The sequence below is a fragment of the Dufourea novaeangliae genome, unplaced genomic scaffold, assembly GCF_001272555.1.
Source record: "Dufourea novaeangliae isolate 0120121106 unplaced genomic scaffold, ASM127255v1 scaffold162, whole genome shotgun sequence".
Classification (NCBI taxonomy): domain Eukaryota; kingdom Metazoa; phylum Arthropoda; class Insecta; order Hymenoptera; family Halictidae; genus Dufourea; species Dufourea novaeangliae.
The window spans coordinates 681,161-703,374 of record NW_015374046.1 but is presented as its reverse complement, the minus strand read 5'-3'; the positions used below and the strand labels follow the sequence as shown (position 1 = coordinate 703,374).

At 35.4% G+C, this 22,214-nt stretch overlaps 1 protein-coding gene across 2 annotated transcripts in view; it reads left to right on the top strand.

Moving 5' to 3' along the window:
- The window catches only part of LOC107189715 (amphiphysin), a 32,163-nt gene extending 19,107 nt beyond the window's left edge, over positions 1–13,056 (top strand). Inside the window, exons 3-9 of one of the 2 annotated variants that reach the window (XM_015578310.1) lie at positions 2,191–2,381; positions 6,126–6,398; positions 6,875–6,993; positions 8,058–8,101; positions 8,277–8,450; positions 11,042–11,184; positions 12,614–13,056. In XM_015578310.1, coding sequence (XP_015433796.1) covers positions 2,191–2,381; positions 6,126–6,398; positions 6,875–6,993; positions 8,058–8,101; positions 8,277–8,450; positions 11,042–11,184; positions 12,614–12,694 — 1,025 coding nt within the window. In that variant the 3' untranslated portion in view covers positions 12,695–13,056. Of the gene's footprint in view, positions 1–2,190; positions 2,382–6,125; positions 6,399–6,874; positions 6,994–8,057; positions 8,102–8,276; positions 8,451–11,005; positions 11,185–12,613 lie in introns of both variants that reach the window. The other variant, XM_015578309.1, reaches the window with a different exon arrangement.
- The last annotated feature ends 9,158 nt before the right edge of the window (positions 13,057–22,214 follow it).

The following is a 22,214-nucleotide window of genomic DNA, read 5'->3' as shown; positions in this document are numbered from 1 at the left end:
AACAAGTTTCAATTTTGTCATGTAAATTTTTTATGATTGTAAAATGTCACGGGTTTCTAGTACAGCCGAATTCAACCTGCGGCACGCCAAGCTTTTATGTGTGGCCCGAAACATTCACATACATTATTAGGAAAACACTTTTTTAAACATCTGGCAATCTAAGTATTTAAAACCGTGAGATGCGCGGAAACAATCGATCATCCCGCCAGCGCTCTGCGCTTAACCCACTGAGTACTGGACGTTGAGGCCGATGCCGGAGTCATTTCTGACTCACATCGATAGGCTACTGACAAAAAGTGGGTAGCTTGAGCTCGAGATTCTTACCGACATTTAACTACCATAGTAACTGTCGCTGGAGCTCGAGAGACCCTCACTGATGTATGTAATTCATAGTTTATTTTGAATTGTTTTCGGATTTTCCTTATCCGTATAGCAAAGAATAACCACATGAATTACATAAAAATATAATTATCCTATATTTATATTATTTACTGCTTATTCGATCTTGACGGATAAACGATAAATTCGTGTTGAGTTGACGCTGCTTGGCCCTGTCCGAGCACCTTATCAGAGGCCAGAGCGTACGTTTCGGTTATTTATGGCCTAATTGCTTTGGCCTCGTTGCAGAGTGAAATCACAAAGGAACATCCCGAATTGATAATCGCCGATTTTGATACAACTCTGTAAGATTGTGGTTCTCATAAAAATATTTGATACGTATTTCTGTTTAGCTGTTCTTATACATATTAAGGGGGTGAAAACAGCCCTCAAATTTAGGAGTATTAACTGTATTCAGCCAATTATCTCGAAAACTATTAGAGATATAACAACGGTATAATTTGCAATGTTGTGTGTGTTTTGATAAGAAATCCAGCTATATGATTGAATTCCAGAATAATCTATCTGTTTAAACATTACATCCAAAAACTAGCACTCTTTTCAATTCTTCTGGTAAAATGTTAATCCGTTTTCTTGTACATTTGTACGTGAAGACTACATGTCGAAATATAAAATACGGAAAACTGGAATTTCAATTTTTTCATTATAAAAAAGATTTCAATGAGGACTACATAAAAGCAATATCAGTACGAAATTATAATAGTATATCATCATAAAAGAATATATAAATATGAAGAACAAAAAAGTACAAATATTATATTATTTATTTATTGATTATATTATAAATTTTAATTATTTTTTTTATATTTGTATAAATTATAAATTATCATTGACACTTTTATATTATTTATAGAACTCATTGAAGTAATTTGGAGCGGTACCGGTACGGTAGTCGACCGTAATAGTGGAGCGCCCGGTTCTTTTACCTAAACTGGAGCTCACCACTGTATTTAATAGCCAACTGCGACGTTAATATGGATTGTATCATCTTACCGATAGGCTTATTTTATGGAAAATTATTTGTTCGGATTTTTAACATCGTGACCTCGAGCCAAAATTTGCAAAATAATAATTTGTTTATAATGTTTAGTATTGCAAAAATGATTTTTCGACTTAAAAAAAATTATTTAGGAAGTTTAATCCTCCTCGATTAAAACAAAAGAGGAATCTACCGAATACGATAGACAGTTTCCGAGGTATAAATTCATAAGTACAAACCATTTTCAAGAAAATTGGTAAAAATCGCAAAACTGAAAGGCTTGTATTTTTTAAACTAAATATTTATGACTCCCCCTCCCCCCTCCATTTTCACGAAGACTACAACCTACAACATATTTCATTTCGTACAAAATTCCTGATATCGGGTGTATAATGTGATCGATTTAGCGTGGAATGAGCCACCTATTTTATGAAAACATACTTGTCCGCGCCAATTTCATCAGAAGAAACGGTAAAACGACTTTAAGTGAACAGCCGCCAAATTCATCTACCGTCGCCGCCGAGATGAGCACTTTGCTTTGTCTCTCCTACTTTAAACACAACCAAAGCATATGGTATGAATGGTAATGCAGTTATGAGGAGATCGATAGTGTATTGCTCGTTGTGAGTTGTATATGTTTGAGTCGCAGAGGAAGATTATCGTATACCTCAAAAAATGGATTAATTTAACACATTCATTCGTAGAACGATTTAATAATGATTCAGAATCGTGAAAGCAGACCATTACCTTTGTGTAAATTTAATCTAAAAAAGTGCATCATAAGACTTAAATCACGTAATTTTTTCTTACAGCGGTGCAAGCAGCGTCAAAGACCCTGATGGATTCCTTGAATGAGATATATGAGAGCCAGTGGACTGGCCATGATCTATTGTATGTGCAGGCTCAGAATCTAGATATGCTGTGGCAAGACTTCACTCATAAGCTTGCAGATCAAGTTCTCGTGCCTCTCAACACATATCAGAGTCAATTTCCAGAGATGAGGGTACAACATATATTGCTATAAACATTTCCTTATTTCTTTTTCACACTTTGCTTCTCAAAATTATGCTAATTTAAAAAATATTGAATTATTCATTTTAACTTCCAGTTAATCGTATAACACGTATATACTCTAACCACACTTTGGACAAACAGGAGTAGTCAGATTTATTTCATTATGAAAAATTAATGCTTGAAATGCGTTGAAATAGATGGCACTGTTGTTTTTTTTTTTAAATTTAAAAATACTTCACAATGCACAACTATTAACTCTTAATATTATGAAACTCTGGCATTTGACCTTCTAACAAATAACACAAGCTTCTCTCTAAATTTTGTGGACATTAGATTTTTCTAAGCTCAACATTGAAAATTTTAGATTGAAATGGCAGAATTTTGTAGAAAATAATAACACATGTAAAATTCATTATTATTCTAAGGAATTATTTGATTTCCATAAATATAATCCAGAGTTATTATTAATTAACAAACCGTGGTAATAATAGTGGGATGTTTATCATTTATAATTAATTATTTGTCACTTAATCCAACATACGTAATAAAAAAATCAAAGTCCACAAATATTTGAATTCTGTAACTTTCTTGATTTATTATTAACATTTATCAAATTTTGAAGACAAGGTGTTTCATAACAAATAATAGAATCGAAGAATTGCATGAAAAATGTTTTGTATGTAAGTACACGTTGTTGTTGACGATCGCATTATTTGAGGAATAAAATAAGAGTAGCTTTTTCAAATCAATAATAAACCACTATGAAAATATATACATATTAGCAATAATAAAAGTTAAGCACACTAAGTTCGATGTAGAGAATGTAAAATGACACAAAACACAATATTTTATAATTTAATCCCATTCTAAATCAATGCTCAGATATGTAAAAACTGGGTTACAAGGCACACTGTTAGCCATTTATAAGGGTGTCCCAAAAAGATGGGACATTCCGCAATATGCATATTCTCATGCAAATACAAATCGAAAAATCCTTTACCGCTTTGTTATTTGTGATGAAGTGTCACAAAGCACGAGCGTGAGATGAGACGCGAGCGCGGCCGCGAGATGGCACCGGACCTCTCGCTGTTTCTCGGTAGCGATATTGCACGGCGCTCGCCATAAGAAGCGCGGATCGCGACTGCATCAGGACCGATTACCGGCTGGTTCACCGATACCGAGGTAATCACACCCACTTTTTGGGGTCGAGAATAAACCCGTCCTGGCTCAGCTTTGTCTGAACAGGCCGTTAATCCAATGGGTCTGACTTCCGACGAGAATAGCCTATCCCTCTGGCTGAGCTTTGTATGTAATAAGACTACACTAGGGATCCGACTTTCGTCGAGAATAGCCATCCTTGGCTGAGCTTTGTCCGTAATAAGCCACTACCTACACTGGGCCCGACTTTCATCGAAAATAACCATCCTTGGCTCAGCTTTGTCTGTAATAAGTCACTACCTACACTGGGCCCGATTTTTTGGGATCGAGAGTAAACCTGTCCTGGCTCATCTTTGCCTGTAATAAGCCGTTATTCCAACGGGTGCGACTTTTCCGTTGAGAATAACCCGTCCCAGGCTTAGCTTCTCTGTAAAAGCTGCTACTCTACCGGGACCGATCGTACGCGAGGGCTCTAAACCCCTTTCGTTAAACACGGCACCGTACATGAGACACATCCGCCGAATACACATACATAGGTAAATATAGTTAGAGGTAAGGTAAATTAAACTCTATACGGGATGACCGTCGAAAAACGACAAGTAAGGCGATATTGAAAACAATCCCTACGCTCACTCATTATTTAAAACGTCCCTGGCATACCGACTGAGTCGGCATCTATCTCCCTCTCACTCATTGGTGACGTACGTCACAAATTTAAATCTCCATTTCCGAGATATTAGCTGTTAAACGAACTCACACGTATGCGCAGACACAGTCAAGAAGCTTACGACCCATGTTATTGGTATCGGCTTCTTGACTGTGTCTGCGCGTACGTCTGGTTCAACGCTCAGCTGATTAGAGTTCGCTTAACTGATTACAAAAGGACCTTTCGATTTGTATTGCATGAGGAATATGCATATTGCTGATTGTCCCATCATTTTAGGACACCCTGTGCAAAAATACGCATACAACACAAATTGCATTTCACAATTGTAAACTACTGACATTTCTGTTTATGTTACATTCAGTAATCTAGAATGCGTAATAAGGTTCTGGGTTAGGTTCCCCAACTTAGTGGCTTTGTAAACTACTGACATTTCTGTTTATGTTACATTCAGTAATCTAGAATGCGTAATAAGGTTCTCGTTTTCTAAGAATCATATTGCCACTAAGTGATTGTGAAACGTACTGAAATATATAGGGCTGCACTGAAGCAGTTAGGCTGACATCCACTGTGGGATGCGCCACACCATTGGAAAGTTTATGACTAAAGAAATCTAACAACATTGGTCGCGACTACCCCAAACGTTCCATTCCGAAAATATAGACCAATTTATTTTTCTTAAACTGTCTGTAACTAATATAAAATCAATAATTTGCTTTGAAAATAAAAATAAGCACATTATATACATAGATCATCCCCCCAATGGGCGTTGTCTTAAATGCTATAGTCCTGCCAAGAACCCTTCAATTTGACGCCCTAACCCAGACGTAACCCCTAGCAGTAACAATACTGTAACTCATCGATGAGTATTCGAAAGCTCCACGGCACTGAATGTTCAGATGCCTACCTCACTTTTTCCCCTAGCGGAAGTCGAGTTTGCTCGCAGGTGTACTCTCGCGAGCAAACTCGGCTTCCACTAGGGGAAAAAGTAACGTAAGGAAAGAGCCTCCTACCATTTGGTATTTGGAATTACTGAAATGTATGCCAAATTAACATTCGATTTAACATTTATTTCCCTACCTGGAATAAATTTGCCAAGTGGTAGAAGACTTTTCTTCTACGCCGCTTTTTCCCCCTAGTGGAAGCTGAGTTTGCTCGTGGGTGTACATAGAATTAGTAGTTTCCGCAGTAGCGTTGGTTACCAATCGGAACGCGTATCCAACGCTACCGCGGAAGATCATCCGGCAGGCTCGCGCTCTAATTGGTCGGGGTTTTTCGTTAATACCTCGTTAACAAAGCCTCTGATAACATTTTTGCTAAGGAAAATATTGTTTCAAATCATCCCAGGACTCCCTCATTTCCGGAGGTCGAAGTTATTTTGAGACACCCTGTATATTATTGCGAAATTTTGTGTAGGAAACAGAGTAATCTTCCAAACAATTCGTATACAGGGTTTTCGAAAGCTAAACGATCAACCTTTACTAGCATATTCTACATGCTAAACGTTTTATTGAAAAGGTGAAACAGAAACATTAAATGTGATAGTAGGAACGTGCGTGTTATATGTATGAATTCTTTACCAGAAACATTTTATCAAAAGATATAATGTAAATATTAATCATAACGACAAAGTATAATAGCGTAATAATAATTAAATATATCGACAATGCATAGAAAAGTCGACGATTTTGAATATTATATAATGACCTTGAGGATAAGAATGCAAATTACTCAGTGAATTTGTCTGTGCGGCTGAAAATGATAAATGTATGAAGATAAACAAATTAGATGAAATACCTTGTATAGTCTTATTTCAGTTCTGTTATAGCTTCTTGATTCATGTACTAAAACAATAACGTAATTAAGATTGCACAATGGAGTTGGTAATCCTTACTACTTTGGAATTTTTAGAAGAAGATTGACAAGCGTGGACGGAAGCTCGTAGATTACGATAGCCAGAGACACAACTTCCAATCGTTGCAATGTAATCCAAGGAAGCGGGACGAACTTAAAGTTTCTCGAGGAAAAGAATTACTGGAGGAAGCTAAGCGTACCTACGAACAACTCAATTCGGAACTTCATGACGAACTGCCTGCGTTATACGATTCCCGTGTTCTTTTCCTCGTTACCAATTTGCAGACCCTATTCGCTGCTGAGCAAGTGTTTCACACAGAGAGTGCCAAGGTACGTTTGCGGACTTAATTTACAAAACTTTTGAGTTATTTTTACATTTAATGCGACGCAGCGTTAACTTCAATTAATTTTCATATGGTCAATTTTAAAGATTCCATATTTTTGAAATTTGTCCATAAAGAGGATAAATAGGACAATATCCTCACTTTTTTTTTCAAATTTTTAAATAGTGCCCTGCTGTTATAACATTGTATTTCTTGAAAATAATTCCACAACACGTGGATAAAAAATATTTACAAACAAATTTTTTTTCGTTTTTTCCACTTATTTGTAAACTTTTTCCATTTCAGTATTTTGAATTAGTTTAAAATATTAATCTTTCAAATTAAATTGGTAAAATTGATAACAAGTATAAAGCGCCATATGGTACCCCAACTAGATACGACCCCAAACGCGTGAGACATATTTTGTACATTTATAATACAATTGAGTATTCATCCGTTCATTTGAAATGTGTCCTACTTTAGGTGTATTCTGAACTGGAGGCAATCGTTGACAAATTGGCCAACGAAAGTCAGAGAGGATCATATACGCTGAAGAAAAGTACAGAACCACAGTCTCCGAAATCACCGAATGCTAACTCTTCGTAAGTAAACCGTTCGAATATACCTTTTTTGCTTGCCGAGTGACGACATCCATGACATAGTCCTACAAAACAAGTAGTCTACAATACAATAATCATATTTGTTTTAAACCTGACCATCCCAAAATTAAATTTAGAAAATCAATGTGCAAGATTTCTTGAATATTATTCTGTGGATTCACTAATACACTATTTCTTTCGTTACAAAAAGGCAAATCTTTGTGATGGAAGGTTTCCCTAAATGACAGTCCCCGTGAACTGATAGAATATACTTTATTTGGTTTTGAACAATTCTGTTTATCGCTAGCACTGCATGTTGCATGGTGGTTACGAAACGACTCACTATCAACACGCGTCGTTGTCGCCGTGCTATTCGTTGTGTTTCCAATACTTTGTTCTAAGTACAGTGGACTCTAACTATATTGCCACGCGAGACACTGCCCTCTCACACGTAATTTCGAGCACACAAATTCGCTCTCCCACCACGTTGCGTACGCTGGCGCATCAGCACTATCCAACATTTGCGCAGGCGCTGAGCCCAAGGCTATGACCATAGAACTTGGCATAGAGGGGGCTCTGAACTCTTTGCCATTTTACTCCCCTACAGCCCCGACAATGGCAATATAGGTAGAGTCCACTGTATTCGAATATTTTTATTTTAAACTACCACCATTTTATTGATTTTTTAATACTTTGTATTAATTCTGGATTTTATGTCATGTCGTCTGATAAATTCCTATCTGAATAGTTATCTTACCACCGATTCCAAACACGATTTCACTATATCTTATTTGGTTATTGAAAAGTGTGGTATGGTAATCATTTACTGTACATCTAAACAAAATGCAGTGCAGAAACGACTGCTTTATGCAGAAGGATATCTTGTACGAAAGACTACCCACTTGAATCTTGGGTATCCGGGACTCAGGACGATCCGCACATTCCTATCTTTTATCCACTTTTGAAAGTATTAATCGTTTAGTTTTGCAATACTTAAAAAAGATCCTTAAATCACACTCCTTTATGTTAGGCATTAAGACAATATGTAACGTTTCTCTCTGTTTCAGTTTAATAATCAACACGCAGCCTGCTCAGAACAATATTTCGCCAGGTAAATATGTTAGTCACATTTAGATATATTCAATGTCGTTTTGCGTTTGAACTGTTTGTGTATGATATAAATGTTCAGCATGCGTGTACCGTAGTTAGGCCACATAAGAAGCCGTCGAACGCGTAATTATGTGGCTCAGTGTTTAGTTTCGAGTGAGCTTTGTTGCGTGTTACAGCTGTGGAGGAATCGGCTCCGGCAGAAAGAAACAACTCACCGACTACTCAATTAAACGGCAATGCTAACAGCAATGCTAACAGCAATGATAATTCCGTGAATAATCAAGATGCGTCACCGCAAAGCACAGCCGTCGTCTCCAAACGAGTCGAAGAGCTGTACGATATACCAGTTGGTAAGTACAGTGTGGGAGTAAATATCATAGGTTACGTCAGTGTTTCTTAAGCTATCAGTTGTTAGACAGAAAACCATGTACGTTGCATCCTGAAATAGAAATAAATCTTTTAAATACGAATTTTTCAACAAAAATGTATTATATGGATCTGAAATTATTGTGACTTTTTAAGACTACAGAACTTTTTTGCGTTCGTTTCTATACGCTGTTTTAGCGAGAATATACAAAAAATTTTAATTGAACAGCATAAAATCCGGTGAATTTATCGAATAGCTACCTCCTCACCGATTTCGATGCTTGAAATATGCTGTCAAGATCATCAATCCGAACAACTTTTTCTTACACATATAATGGGTGCTCGGTTTTAGTTTTCGAGTTATACACAAAAATATGGTAAATTTACCGAAAACCAACATCACATACCATCCAGTGTTAACCACGAACCCAACATCCCACTAAACACAATGTCTCATGAATAGACAGCGAATTTGATGCATTTATAGCCAATAAAGCTTTGTGTAATACAATAGAGAAAAAAGCTTTCGTCAGGTGCAATGTGTGTTCTAATTTATTCTGAACACAATAAGATATTTAAGAGAAGAAAGAAATTCTTATCTTTGCTGTTGCCTTCAAAAATTATTTTACTAAATGTCATTTTGCATAAAAATCCGCAGTCTACTCATGAATATCAATTGGCATACCTTTTAACTCACAAAGGATATAGCCGGATGAAGGGGTAAAAAGTGCTGTTAGATCGATTTGGACTTGTGATATACCATTCAATAGTCTAGGAGGGTCGAATAGGGAACATTCGAATTATGCGGTTTTTCCTCCCCTGTCCCTATTTAATGAAATGAAAAAATTTTGTAAAATATCTGACAGATAGTATTTACCAGAGCACGTGTTGGAGATTTTTTTTGCGATTTTTTGGTTGAGAATCCTGGTCGTCAAAATTCAAATCCCAAAGAAATAACGAAAAATGCCGATTTTTTTGTTGTCAAGAAATGAACTCGGTTTTACAGAAAAGAGTTTATTGACACTCACACTTCTACTGCCAGCACTTGAAAGGTAACCTAACCCAGACATTGAAAGATAAAACTATCTTCCAATAGCATTTTTTATTTGTATTTTTGTATCCTTTGTGACATATACTTTCGAGCTACAGGGACCTCGCGATTATTGACTGATTGTTGATCCATGATTATTGTCCAGGCGTCATCCCCACCATTGGGGGCGGGGGGGGGGCGTGGCTTTATTGCCCCGGCGTGCCGAGGCGGGTTCCCATTAACCAGCTGACGACTGAACATTGGGAGCCCACAAAAAGGTTACATTCAAGGGTGTCGGTGAGACACACTAATGCAACGATTAAACTTTTTTATTTTTGATTCTTTATTCATGAAACATTACAAATACGACACAATTTGGATCATATTTACTTATGTACAGGGTGTTTGAAAATTCAGTGTTACGGCTCTGGATCGGTGGAAATTTGCAAAACAAAGCGAATGCCAAATTAACCTTGACCTCGAAATTCAAGGTCAAACTTTTTTATTAGAGCATCATATTGTACTCGTCATGCGAGTAAAAAGTCTGAAAGCAACCATGAGTCGCAACTCAACCGTTCCCTTGGAAAATTGTGTTAAAGTTACATTAGTATTCGGACTCACTTTATTTGCAGTTTACTTATATAGTAATACACCATTATATGCCCCATATCTTCCGTTTTGTCTTTCTTCCTATAAAACGTTCATAGTTTATTTAACTTATTGATTTTTCTCATTTATTGATATTAACAATCGATTATCATCAATGAGTTCAATTTTAGTTGAGCTATATGTGTGGGAATGTGCCGTTAGGCGACCGCCTACGCCAGAATGAAGCGTACTGGTAACCTAGGTTTAACTAAATTTTGTTGCATATATCTCGGAAAGGCGATAATATGTATAGGAAACGTTATTCAAAATGATGACCTCGACAAACATATTTCAAGGTCATCGAAATCAGTGAGATGTGCCTGTTCGTAAATAATTACCGATTTATTAAGGTCGTCTTTTCTTTCATTTGTAATATGCAATTAAAAATACATTAGTTTTAAATAAAATACACTGCTTGTTTTACACAGTATGAATTTGTCTATTGATTTCTCTGTTACTATTGTCACCGTGAGTTAGCTCCAAATATGTATACTGTGTCCGGTTTAATAGGTAATACTTAGCTATACCACGTATAAACATATTGTTATACGTATACTCTTAATCTTGAACATAATAAATGAAATCAATTTTTTAATTTTTTGACTATAGCTGCTTTTGTTACGATGCCTTCAATTGTCACACTAAATTTTGTTACATTACTAGTATGTCGCCTGCCTATTTATGCATGGTCTTGTTGAAACAACAAAAAGAAACTTAACAATTCTGACTCTCAATTATGTATCACAATTGTTAAAATAAAAGATTTTGGTAATCTATTTTGTGCATAACTAATGAAAGTCAGAGATTAAATCGACTTACATCACAGGTCCATGACTAATGAGGCGAATTAAATTATTTTAGAGGTGGAATATGAAAATGGTACCAATTTCTCTATAGGGGCAACGACTGACAACTTGCCGCCAGGCGTTTTGTATAGAGTCAAGGCTACTTACAAATACAGACGCGAAGATGTGGACGAATTGTCGTTCGATGTCGGTGATATCATCCGCGTGGTAGAGTACGATGATCCGGAAGAACAGGTTTGTATTTTCTTTCCTAGAATGTATTTAACAAATTTTAAGTTTAATACAGTAGTGGAAAAAAAAAGATTTAACTCATCGAAACTGCATTCATTTTCCAAACGTTCAAATCGAAGGCTTTTCTTTTTGATCTCCATTGCAAAATTTTCAATGTGTTAACTTAAATTTTTATATTTATACAAAATTAAAGATTTTGAGTATTTTACGTCTACTCGTGTTTACTAACAATTTAATTCTGCTTATAAACATCGGTTAGTCTGATATTTCGAAATATTGCAGTTAAGTGTTATGATTTCGTATCGCTTAAATGAGTGCTGATCGGAAAACGCCAAAAGCTTACAAATCCAGATAAGTCACTCATTATCGAAATGAATCATTTTTCGACACAAGTGTAACCTATTATCTTTATAGACCTATTATCTTTTTATAAAGAATAAGAAACCATCAGTTGGTGTATGAAAAAATAAAAGTAATTAATGGTATGCAAAAATTGTGTTAAAAAAATCTGGTAGGTAGTGGCCACCGCGACACGTATTTGAGATTTTTTTTTGTGATTTTTTGGTGGAGAATCGTGGTTGTGAAAAATCAAAAACACAAAAAATGCGAAAAAACGTTTTTTTCTTATATAAATATTAATAGTTGTATATCAATAGTTTTATAAAAATAAAAGTTTGAGTCTTCACTTTCGAGTTATCAAAAATCCTTGTCGCAAATATTGTTTTTATCTAAAAGAACCTATTTTCAAAATTGCAGCCAAATGAAAGCATATATTTTTTTTAAATTACAGGGCGTGACACTAAAATGGTAAATATTTTTTTCTTAATTTTGTCCCCTAACTTTCGAAGCGCCAAACATCCTTCTCGTAAATGTTGTTTTTATGTAAAATAAAGGTACTTGCAAAATTTCAGCCAAATTGGTTATGATCGGCTTTCAGAAATACAGTCAAAAACTATTTAAAAATAGTATTTTGGACGTCGGTGATTGATATGTAACTGGGTTCTGATCGAGACCCGGGTCACCCACTTTACCCTCCGACCGTGGGACAACAGAAACATTGAAGGATAGGTCTATTCTATAACTAGTCGGTAGTAGTAGTTTCAGGATATTTATTACTTTGCAATTTTATTTTTACAGAAGAAATTACAAATTTATTTTAAGCTTTTTCAAATGTCTTATCTTATCAGTAAACAAAACCAATCTGGTATATATGCTGCTAAGTAATCAATGGAAAGTATGAAAACACTTTTTATTAATATGCCTAGAAAAATTCAAGTATATGTTCTTTTAATTTTTAAAATTACTCAATTTTTGCACAGAAGTTAAACCTTCTTTTTGTCACTACTGCCCACAATAATTCTAATTACCATGTTTATAGTTATAGTAATACTAATAACTATTCTAAATAAAATAAAATATTTTGTTACTTTAGGAACAAGGTTGGTTAATGGGAATCATGGAAGGTACAAACGAGAAGGGTATGTTCCCAGCAAATTTTACAAAACCACTGTGAGGTTTTCACCAAATCCAGGTGTTATACTACAATGCTCACTGAAACGGCATATTCTACCTTAAGAATAGTTTCAATAGTAAAAGTGAGAGTTACACAGTCATCTAAGGTATTATACATAGAAAAAGAAATAAATAACACAATGAGGGGCTCTGGGAAGGGAAGGGGGTGTGATAAGATAGTTATGCTGGAGGGTACTGTGGAGAATTAATCACACCAAAGTGCCTTAACCCAGCCACTGTCTGTGCCAACATTCATTGTTTGTAATATGGAATTTATTCTCTCATATCTGATGTACGAGTACACATCATTAATAATCTAATGGAATATTTAAGTAATTAAATAATATATTGTAATACGTCATGCGGGACTATAATATAAAAATCTATATATTAAATTAATATTATTTTATAAAAATGTACATAGAATTATACAATCTAAGAATATTTTATGGAATAATTTTGTGGTCATTGAAATTAAAAGTAAGAACTAATATAATAATTAAGAATCCTGTGCAATACCCTTTCGACAAGGGACTATTACTCAGTTTTGAATATTTAATTGTCAATTTGCATTAAGAATTTATGATTTTTACATACATTGTTAAAACAACTTGGTTTAGGCCCTATTGAAGATGATGGATATTAACATAAATAATATGCTAAATTTTTTATCTAATTAAATAGATTATAATAAAATTATTCTACTAAATTTAATTATATTTGTATATCAAAGCTGAACATAACACAATGGAAATTTTATCCTACGAATTTTCTATATGAATAATTTAACAAAAGTATTATACAATACGTTTCATTAATAATATATAAAAATATTTGTTATGAAAATCTTATTTACAATTTTTTGTTTTAACAAAAAATAATCTTACGTATAATTCTAAAATACGAGTAATTAAGTAATTAACGAGCAAGAGTTTCAAATCAAACAATAGCAATAATATAATTATATCACTATTACTGCCATTGTATCCATTTGTGGAACAAAAGAAAAATTGTCAGTTGATGGTCCAAAAACTAGTAGTGGTAATCAATGCTTGTTATAAACATTCGTTGAAAAAATTCGTACCCCAGACTTTCCGTAACAAATATAATGTTACAAATATTATATAATTACGAAATAATGCAAGAAGTCTATTAATTTCAGCTTCCACCGAGTGTATCTTTCTATTATATTGTAATTGATCTGAAACATGCAGAATGTAAGAAAGTTGGACTGTTTATTGTATAAATGAGAAGTTTTATGGTTGTAAGATTGATCCATTGTGACACTAATAATTAATTAACTCCATGTACGAATTGAAACTGTAGAAAAATAATACGCTTGTTTACAATGCGTTACAGGTGCATGATATATTACAAGAAAACGTGATGTTGATTAATATTTTACCATTATATAGTCATGATATCCGTAATGACGATAAACGGAAGTATATTTGTATTTTATAAAGTGGACCAACATAAAGTAATTTAAATGATACTGTCGACTATAGATGTGTCAGTACACTTTTCTTCTTCTTCAAACTAAAGAATTATTATATGTAATGTTAATTCAGTGTACAAAAAAGCAACAGTTTAAGTAAACATTATTATAATGCAACACAACATGCTTCCCATCAATATTGTGAATACAATTTACATGTAGTCTGAATAAGTACACATTCCATTAATATTCAAATATTTCTCATAAAAATGATTCTGAATAATTGAAACATAATGTATCTGTAATACTGCCATTGATTGTATTACATGTTATTATTTTATTATCAGATGAGAAGTGAAGCACCTTGTTGAAAGTTGCTTATTATGTCAAATTGGTATTATTGTTTTAATACAATCTTTTTTGTGTGCCTCGAAGTATAATCGTTGAAACTTAAAAGTATCAAACGTGCAAATGTGCCAATACGATTCAGTATTTTGTATACCGATAATATAAAACTGTTTAGAAGAATAATAATTAGAAGAATAATTAATCTTCTAACTCTATTTAGAAGAATCTCATATAAGCACTGAGGAACAAGAATTTATACATGGTATGTGTCTTGAATAAGCAATTACACAAGTAACATTAGGGACATTCCACGCGAAGTCGTACACTTTTTGGAGTAACATTTCGGATTTTGTTGACATTGGGATATATTGTAATCTTTAGTGATATGTAAACGTATCTCGAAGATTTTTAAAAATTTTAAAAAATGTTGATTCTACAACTGTTTGAAATGCAGTGTCAACCTTTTTTCAATGAATCATAACTATTGAACTAAGAAACCAATCAAAAAGAGCTATCTGGGTGCCTATAGTAGAGACATAAGAGTGCCTAATAAAAATTATTTCAGTTAAAACAAAACATTTTTTAACCATTTATTTTCCAATTGTTTTAAATAAATGCCCTGTTTTCATACCGGGGAACTATTTAAAAATTTGACAAAATGAGGATATAGAACTAATCGTGCTCTTTATGAATAAATTTTCACCAATATGAAAACTTCATAATTGGCCATATGAAAATTAATTTAAATTAACGGCTGCGTTGAATTACACAGGCTCTACTAGGCTAGCCGGCACGACTCGGCCGGTCGAGTCGATGAGCTTGCATGTGCCGTTAACTTTAATTAATCTTTATATGGGCAATTTGAAATTCTCCATATTTTTGGAAAGTCCATAAGGAGAATAAATAGGGCTATATCCTCATTTGTTTCAAATTTTTAAAGAGCATCCCGCTATTAGAATATTGCATTTCTTTAAAACGATTACAAGAAAAATGGTAAAAATTATTTTTTTTTAATTGAAATAATTTTTATTAGGTACTTTTATATCTCCACTATAAGCACCCACAAAGCTAATTGTGATCGGTTTGTTAGTTCAACAGTTATTATTTATTGAAAAATAGTTGACACTGTATTTCAAACAGCTGCTGAATCAACAATTTTTAAAATTTTTAACTACAATTTTTAACTATACTTTAGACTACAACATATCCGAGTGTCAACGAAAATTTGAAATGTTATTTCAAAAAGTGTGATTTTGCGTGGAATGTCTCATTAATTAATGGGAAATAGATCTGTTCACGGTACTAATACAATCAATTATTCAATTTGTTGGAGAAATGAGCCAATGCATTTAATTAACTTAAAGAAGATAAGCAGGAATAATTGTATCACACTACCTAATTTCTGACAAAACATAGAAAGGTGTCTGGAATAATTTAACACCATAGTTTATGATCAAATATCATATCATAAAGTAATGTACGTACAATATACAGGGTGTACCAAAAAAGTTGAAGGACCCGGAAATGGGAGACTCGTGAGGTGATTTGAAACAAGTTTTTCCTTAGTAAAAATGTTATCCGAGGCTTTGTTATCGAGATATTAACGAAAGAAAAGCCTCGGATAACATTTTTGCTAAGGAAAAACTTGTTTCAAATCACCTCACGAGTCTCCCATTTCTGGGTCCTTCAACATTTTTGGTACACCCTGTATGTATATGTAGAGAGAGAGAGAGAGAGAGAGAGAGAGAGAGAGAGAGAGAGAGAGAGAGAGAGAGAGCGGGCACGGGCGCGCACACGCGCACACAAACACATGCATACATACATATCATTGTACCTACTTTACTACACTTTCGAGCACTAGTGAAAAAAGTATTCATGCTAATGGTAAATAAATTTATTTGAAATTTAATATTTGTGGCCATATGAAATAAAAGAATATACTTCACGAAATGATCACTACTTGTCTTCTTTACGTTGTATGTATTTATTAAAGTAACGACAAGCAACACCATCAATGTTTATTAGAATATTGAATGCACCCATGTAATAGTAGTGAGGTCTGAAATTTAGTGTAGCAGTGGAGCAATCAATTGTTATATCATTTGTCATTTTTATGTTTTGTTGTTTTATTTTACTGAACAGAATCAGTCATACCTTTATAACCTTAATCTATAATGCGTATATACATTTACCGCTTTGTTTTTTTCTGATCGAAAACGATTATAATAAACAATTACTAGGTTGCAGTATAAGTCTTCATGATTCAAGTTCGTGTTTTATTTACTAGTAAACCCTGAAAAACATCTTTCCCAAACAATTACTTCCTTAACCCCTATGTCAGTGGTGGCCAGCAGGCGACTGTCGAGTCGCAAACTAGTGATTTTACCACCTTTCATTTTTGAAAATTCGTAGAGCTGGGCTAAAAATTCCGTAGACCCCCCCACCTCCAGGAAATCTGTAAGTTTACGGATTCTTTTTATGAATATAAGTCACAAGGTCTTGACAAATATCTACAAAATATAATATAATGAGATTTTGTTAGCGAAATATTAATCTCTGCCTGCCGGCTGAGCTCCCGCGGTAACGCATAGCCAACGCTACCAGTGTTTGGCCATGCTATCCGTTCTTCTCTTCGTCGCAAGTGATTTTCGGGGGTTTCGCGACGTGACGCGACGCCAGGCATAGTGGGCCCCCACTACGCTACTTTCTCTCACCGCGTTCCGCTAAGTACTGTCCCGGAGTCATACTCCGACGGCTAAGGGACGACGTACTGTGGAGGGATCCCCTGGTCACGGAGATACCGTCCGCCTTGTGAGGGTGCCCAGCGTTACGCTCTCCTACGTGACGACTACGACACATCTCGGATTTTCTCCTTTTGCCTCCTCCATGGTAGGGTCTTTTCGGAGAGAAGTGCCAGAGCCACCGATTCTCATGCTCCTCTGTCGGGTGCTGATCCCCGTGGCGCCCCTTCGGTCGACTCTGCGCCAAACGATCCCTGTGATCGTTGAGAGGGAGGCCCTTTTTCTCCGATCTCCTACCCCCTGGGTAGGAACCTTATTCCTCCGTCCTTCTATCCCCTGCATAGAAGTCTGATTTCTCCGGTATCCTATCCCCTGGATAGGAACCTTATGCCTCCATTCTCCTATCCCCTGGGTAGGAGCCTTATTCCGGTTGAGAGGGGAGTATGTAGGGGTCACAACCAACTTCACTCGGACCGACGGAGTGGGGAACAGGCGTCCGTCAGCTACGTGGCGACGCAACAATAACATCATTAGCGCATTCAAGTTCTGAAAGACGTTAGAGACGGTAGCGAAAGCTGCGCGGGCTGCTGGGCAATTTACATATGCGCAGTAATGGAATAAAGTATTATTTTATTAAACTACTCTGACGGTTGAGCTCATTATTTCATCACCCTCATCTCCGCCATGGAAGAAAAGCCTCCGATCAAGAACGCGGCAGAAGTAAGACTGCCCTGTGGTTGAGTGACCCCCACGTATCCTACAGGACGCCAGCAGTAGTGAGAAGCCTGGGAGGCTGATAAGGTAGGTGGGGTTATGTGTAGTTAGTACAGTGGACTCTAACTATATTGCCACGCGAGGCACTTCCCCTTCACACGTACTTTCGTTCACACAGAGGGGGCTCTGAACTCATTGCCATTTTACTCCCCTACAACCTCGACCATGGCAATATAGTTAGAGTCCACTGTATATTGAAGCCGGACTCTCGCGTTGTTGCCATTTCTACCTTCAGCACGGCCAGTACTAAACTCCGTTCCATGTAAGAATAACCTCACGCTGGGACGAGTTTTCGACCCATCTGCGCAGCCCCCACTACTGCCGACTGATTCGGACGCATACGATTGCTTGTAGCTCGCTATCTCTGCCGATCTTCTACCAATCAACGGTCTTAGATCCCGTCCCATGCGCAAAACGAGGTTATTCTTACGTGAAACGGAGTTTAGAGTTGACTGTCATATAACTATATTTAGTTTCACTTCTGGTCAGAAGCTTGGTGACATAATTCCACACTGAATCGGTAACGTCGAGTATTGACACTGAAATGGTAAGGGGGCTTCGCAGCCCTTAAATTTCCAGAAATACTACATTAAGCGAGCTTCAATCAACCGCGCGCTCTCCCCGTTAATCACACTTGTTCGACGTAGCTACATATAGAGTGGGCTGGATATACACACTGTTTGATCACCGTTGCTACCATGACTATCTCCGTTATTTTCACAGATGTCAAAAAAGTTTATTTACGGAAGTTATTGAGCACTGAAACATTGTACATATTAAAACAATGTTATATATACCGCACTTTCTGTGACGAAAAATATGCGAGTTAAACGCAACACCGTATGTACTCTGCTCCTTTCTTGCTGGGCGACAGAGTGGTTGCGCACACATGTCGAGAAATACGTGTGTGCGGAGGGGCTTTCCTATGCTACAATAAAATAGCCTGTAATAAACGAGCTCCTACTGTAGGTCTATCCTTATATCCCGTCTGTGATAAGCATTACCGGCATTAGCAACGTTTAGCATAAACGCCACCTGGTGGGATGTAGGCGGAGCGATCTCCAGCTTACGGTTTTGAAAACCCTGAGTAGTGTTGAATCGATACCACCAAGGTATCGATACTTTTACTCATTGGGTGCGTTCAGAAGACACAACCGTTGCGTAACCGTTGAGTGATTTCACTAGATTTGACTCTAAACGCTACCGCTCACTTTCCAACTACTCAACATGTTTAGTGATAGGTCGCCATGTTTTTTAGCGCAAATAAAGTACGCTACCTTTGGTGAACGTGTTGTGATTCAAAATTGCGGAACCCAGAAAATCCAATTTTATTTATTAATATCTATAATTTAATAAATATATGTTTTATTTTATAATGTAATATCCAATTATGTATATTATGTATTTTATTTTATTTTTTCCATTTTAAAACTATCATTGAATTAAAATACTTATAGTTACTTCAAAACTTATGCGCGACATTCGAAAATGTTCCTTAAATAAATTATTCAGTTATTACTTGTATATCATAATCTATTGGTTGTTTTAAGTTATCAACTAACATTTTTATTACATTGAAACCTAATTCATACTGAAAACCAATTAGTAGAGCTACATTGGCTGCAGCCATAATTTTTTCTATTTCAATATAATATTTTGTAAACAATAACAGTCAGCACTACCATCACGCCGTTCAGCAAAACATGAAAACTGATCACTGATCAGTTCGCAGCAGTTGACTCAACGGTTGTGTTTTCTGAATGCAGCCATTGCTAGTATTCTATGTAGGTATCGATACTTACTTGGTATCGAAACAAAAGTATCCACACCTACTTGTATCGAATTATATTTTCCTAGTCTTGGTACCCCACACAGAAGTTGTTTATACCTTTTAAACAAACATATGTATAAACTATACAATATACGTAATATATGATGTACATAATAAATAAATATGTATGTAGACATTGATTACCTGGTATTATTTGTACAAGCATACTTAGTTTCAGAGATATTCTGAAAATATTCAACTTAGGGCATACGATGTGCGCCGCAGAAGCTAAGTGACAGTAATACGACTGCGGGTTCTCGCCCCGCTTGTACTCACTTTTTTTTTATTACATTAATTATATATTTTTTAATTTCGAGCTAAATGACAATGATCAGTATTTATTTAAAAGTACTTTAGAAATAGTTAAAAATATTTTTGTTTTAAAATGTGTACAAAAAAATTTTGCATATGCTTTTTTATCATGACAAAATGCAAAATTAACATCCTTACATTTAAACTACGCTTTTATGTTATTTCTTTTTTGGTCTTTTTAAAGAATTTTAGTCATCGGGTTTGTCGGTAGACTCGGAAATCCCGGTGTCCTTTGTATTGCACTACGCACGATAATAATTAAGGTAGATATTACCCAGGTAGATACGATAATACCCAGGTAGCATCGCACATCCAACGGACGTCCGTTTCATATCCAGTTTATATCCGGATGTCCTACGTCCATTTTGGACATCATTAGGATGTTCGTAAGACTTAAATTTCGGATGTTCTGAGAAATCACGGATGGGTTGTTGTATGGTACAGAAATATCTGCTCAAAAATAAATGCTTTAACATTGCTCTATACAGGGTGTTCGACTACTAGTGGGAAAAAATTTAAGGGGTTGTTCTTTGAGACAAAATAAGACGAAAATCAAGAATAACGAAATTGCAACAAATGCTTCGTTTGTTAGTTATAAGCGTTTGAAAATTGACCCAAATGATGGCAATCCGCGCGCACGGAGTGTTAGCGGATCACGGCTCGTAAGGGGCGTACAGTCACTTTAAAGACTCAACGACGTGCAGGAAAAGTCAGTAGAACAGATGTCCATTTACCCCGTAGAAGATGTCGATAACTAGTGCCCGAGGTATTTGAGTCGCATCCACTTGTATCGTATTAACTCTGATTACTCGATAAAATTCGCAAGAAATGTAAATATTTTCTTACGAATATTATCGAGTAGAGAGTGTTAATGCCCCCTCTAGTTATCACGTATAACAATTGTTCTGTCCACGAGTATCCATGAAATTAATCCGTACATGCACGTACACCACAGAAGTTCGCGAAAAGTGTCCACACACACTGCGGAATTGTCTCGACCGCGAAAAATGTTCACACACTGCGCGATTAATTAGACCCGCGAGCGGTTCCTCCGTTGAATTTAACACTCTACACGTTACACAAAACTAACACTCAAAATAATTAATTTATAACTATTTAACATTAATTTTTAACCTACACTAATTAAATTATAACAACTATACTAATTTTTAACACGCAATAATTAATAAAACCTACAATATTTAATGAAACCTGCAATAATTAATCAAACGTACAATAATTAATAAAACCTACAATGTTTAATAAAAACTACAATAATTAATTTGCACTATTTATAACGACGACGTACATGACACTACTAAATAATCGCTACGTAATCGCTAAATAAACTAAAACTTAGTTTTCCGAACATGAACTCTATTTGCTCGTAGAATGCAAAGGCCACCGTTCGGAAAGGACAACTGATATTGTTGAACTGATCCTCCCTCGTTAGGATTGATGTGGCGTAATAGGTCGATCCCCACTCTTTCATGGTCAATACTTTTTGCGAAGGAAAAGCTGCATGGGAAAGTGTCTTGAAGGTTGCGTTTCTTTTCGTATATTCTTGGAGCAACATCTGTATTTTTTTCTCATACACCACACGGAACCACTTGGCCACGATGCCGAGGATGTGCAAGTCTGGACATTATAAAACTGTCTGTGTTGACGTTGAGTTGTATGTAAAACACAAATAGTTAACGTTTTATTTATAACAAGAATGTTGTAAAAAAGAAAGTAACGGAAAAGTTCCTTGGGTGATATTTCACCCGAATACTGTTCACTTATAAAATACATTAAATACTCTGGTGAAAATAAGTTATTACATAGCGCTTTTTATACACATGTTTCCATTTTGTAAGAATTATATATATATTGTAAAATTTTCTCATGATCACTCGATATGTAAAAATATCATTGGGTATAAAATTTTCGTTTCGAGAATTTAGCTTCAGTGATTCTATGAGCAATTCTGTCACAGACTTATACTGTGGGTATAAGTGGTTCTTGTAATTTGAGATAAACTGCTATTTATATATGTAATAATTGCAAAATGTAAGGAATAAGTTAACAAATTTAA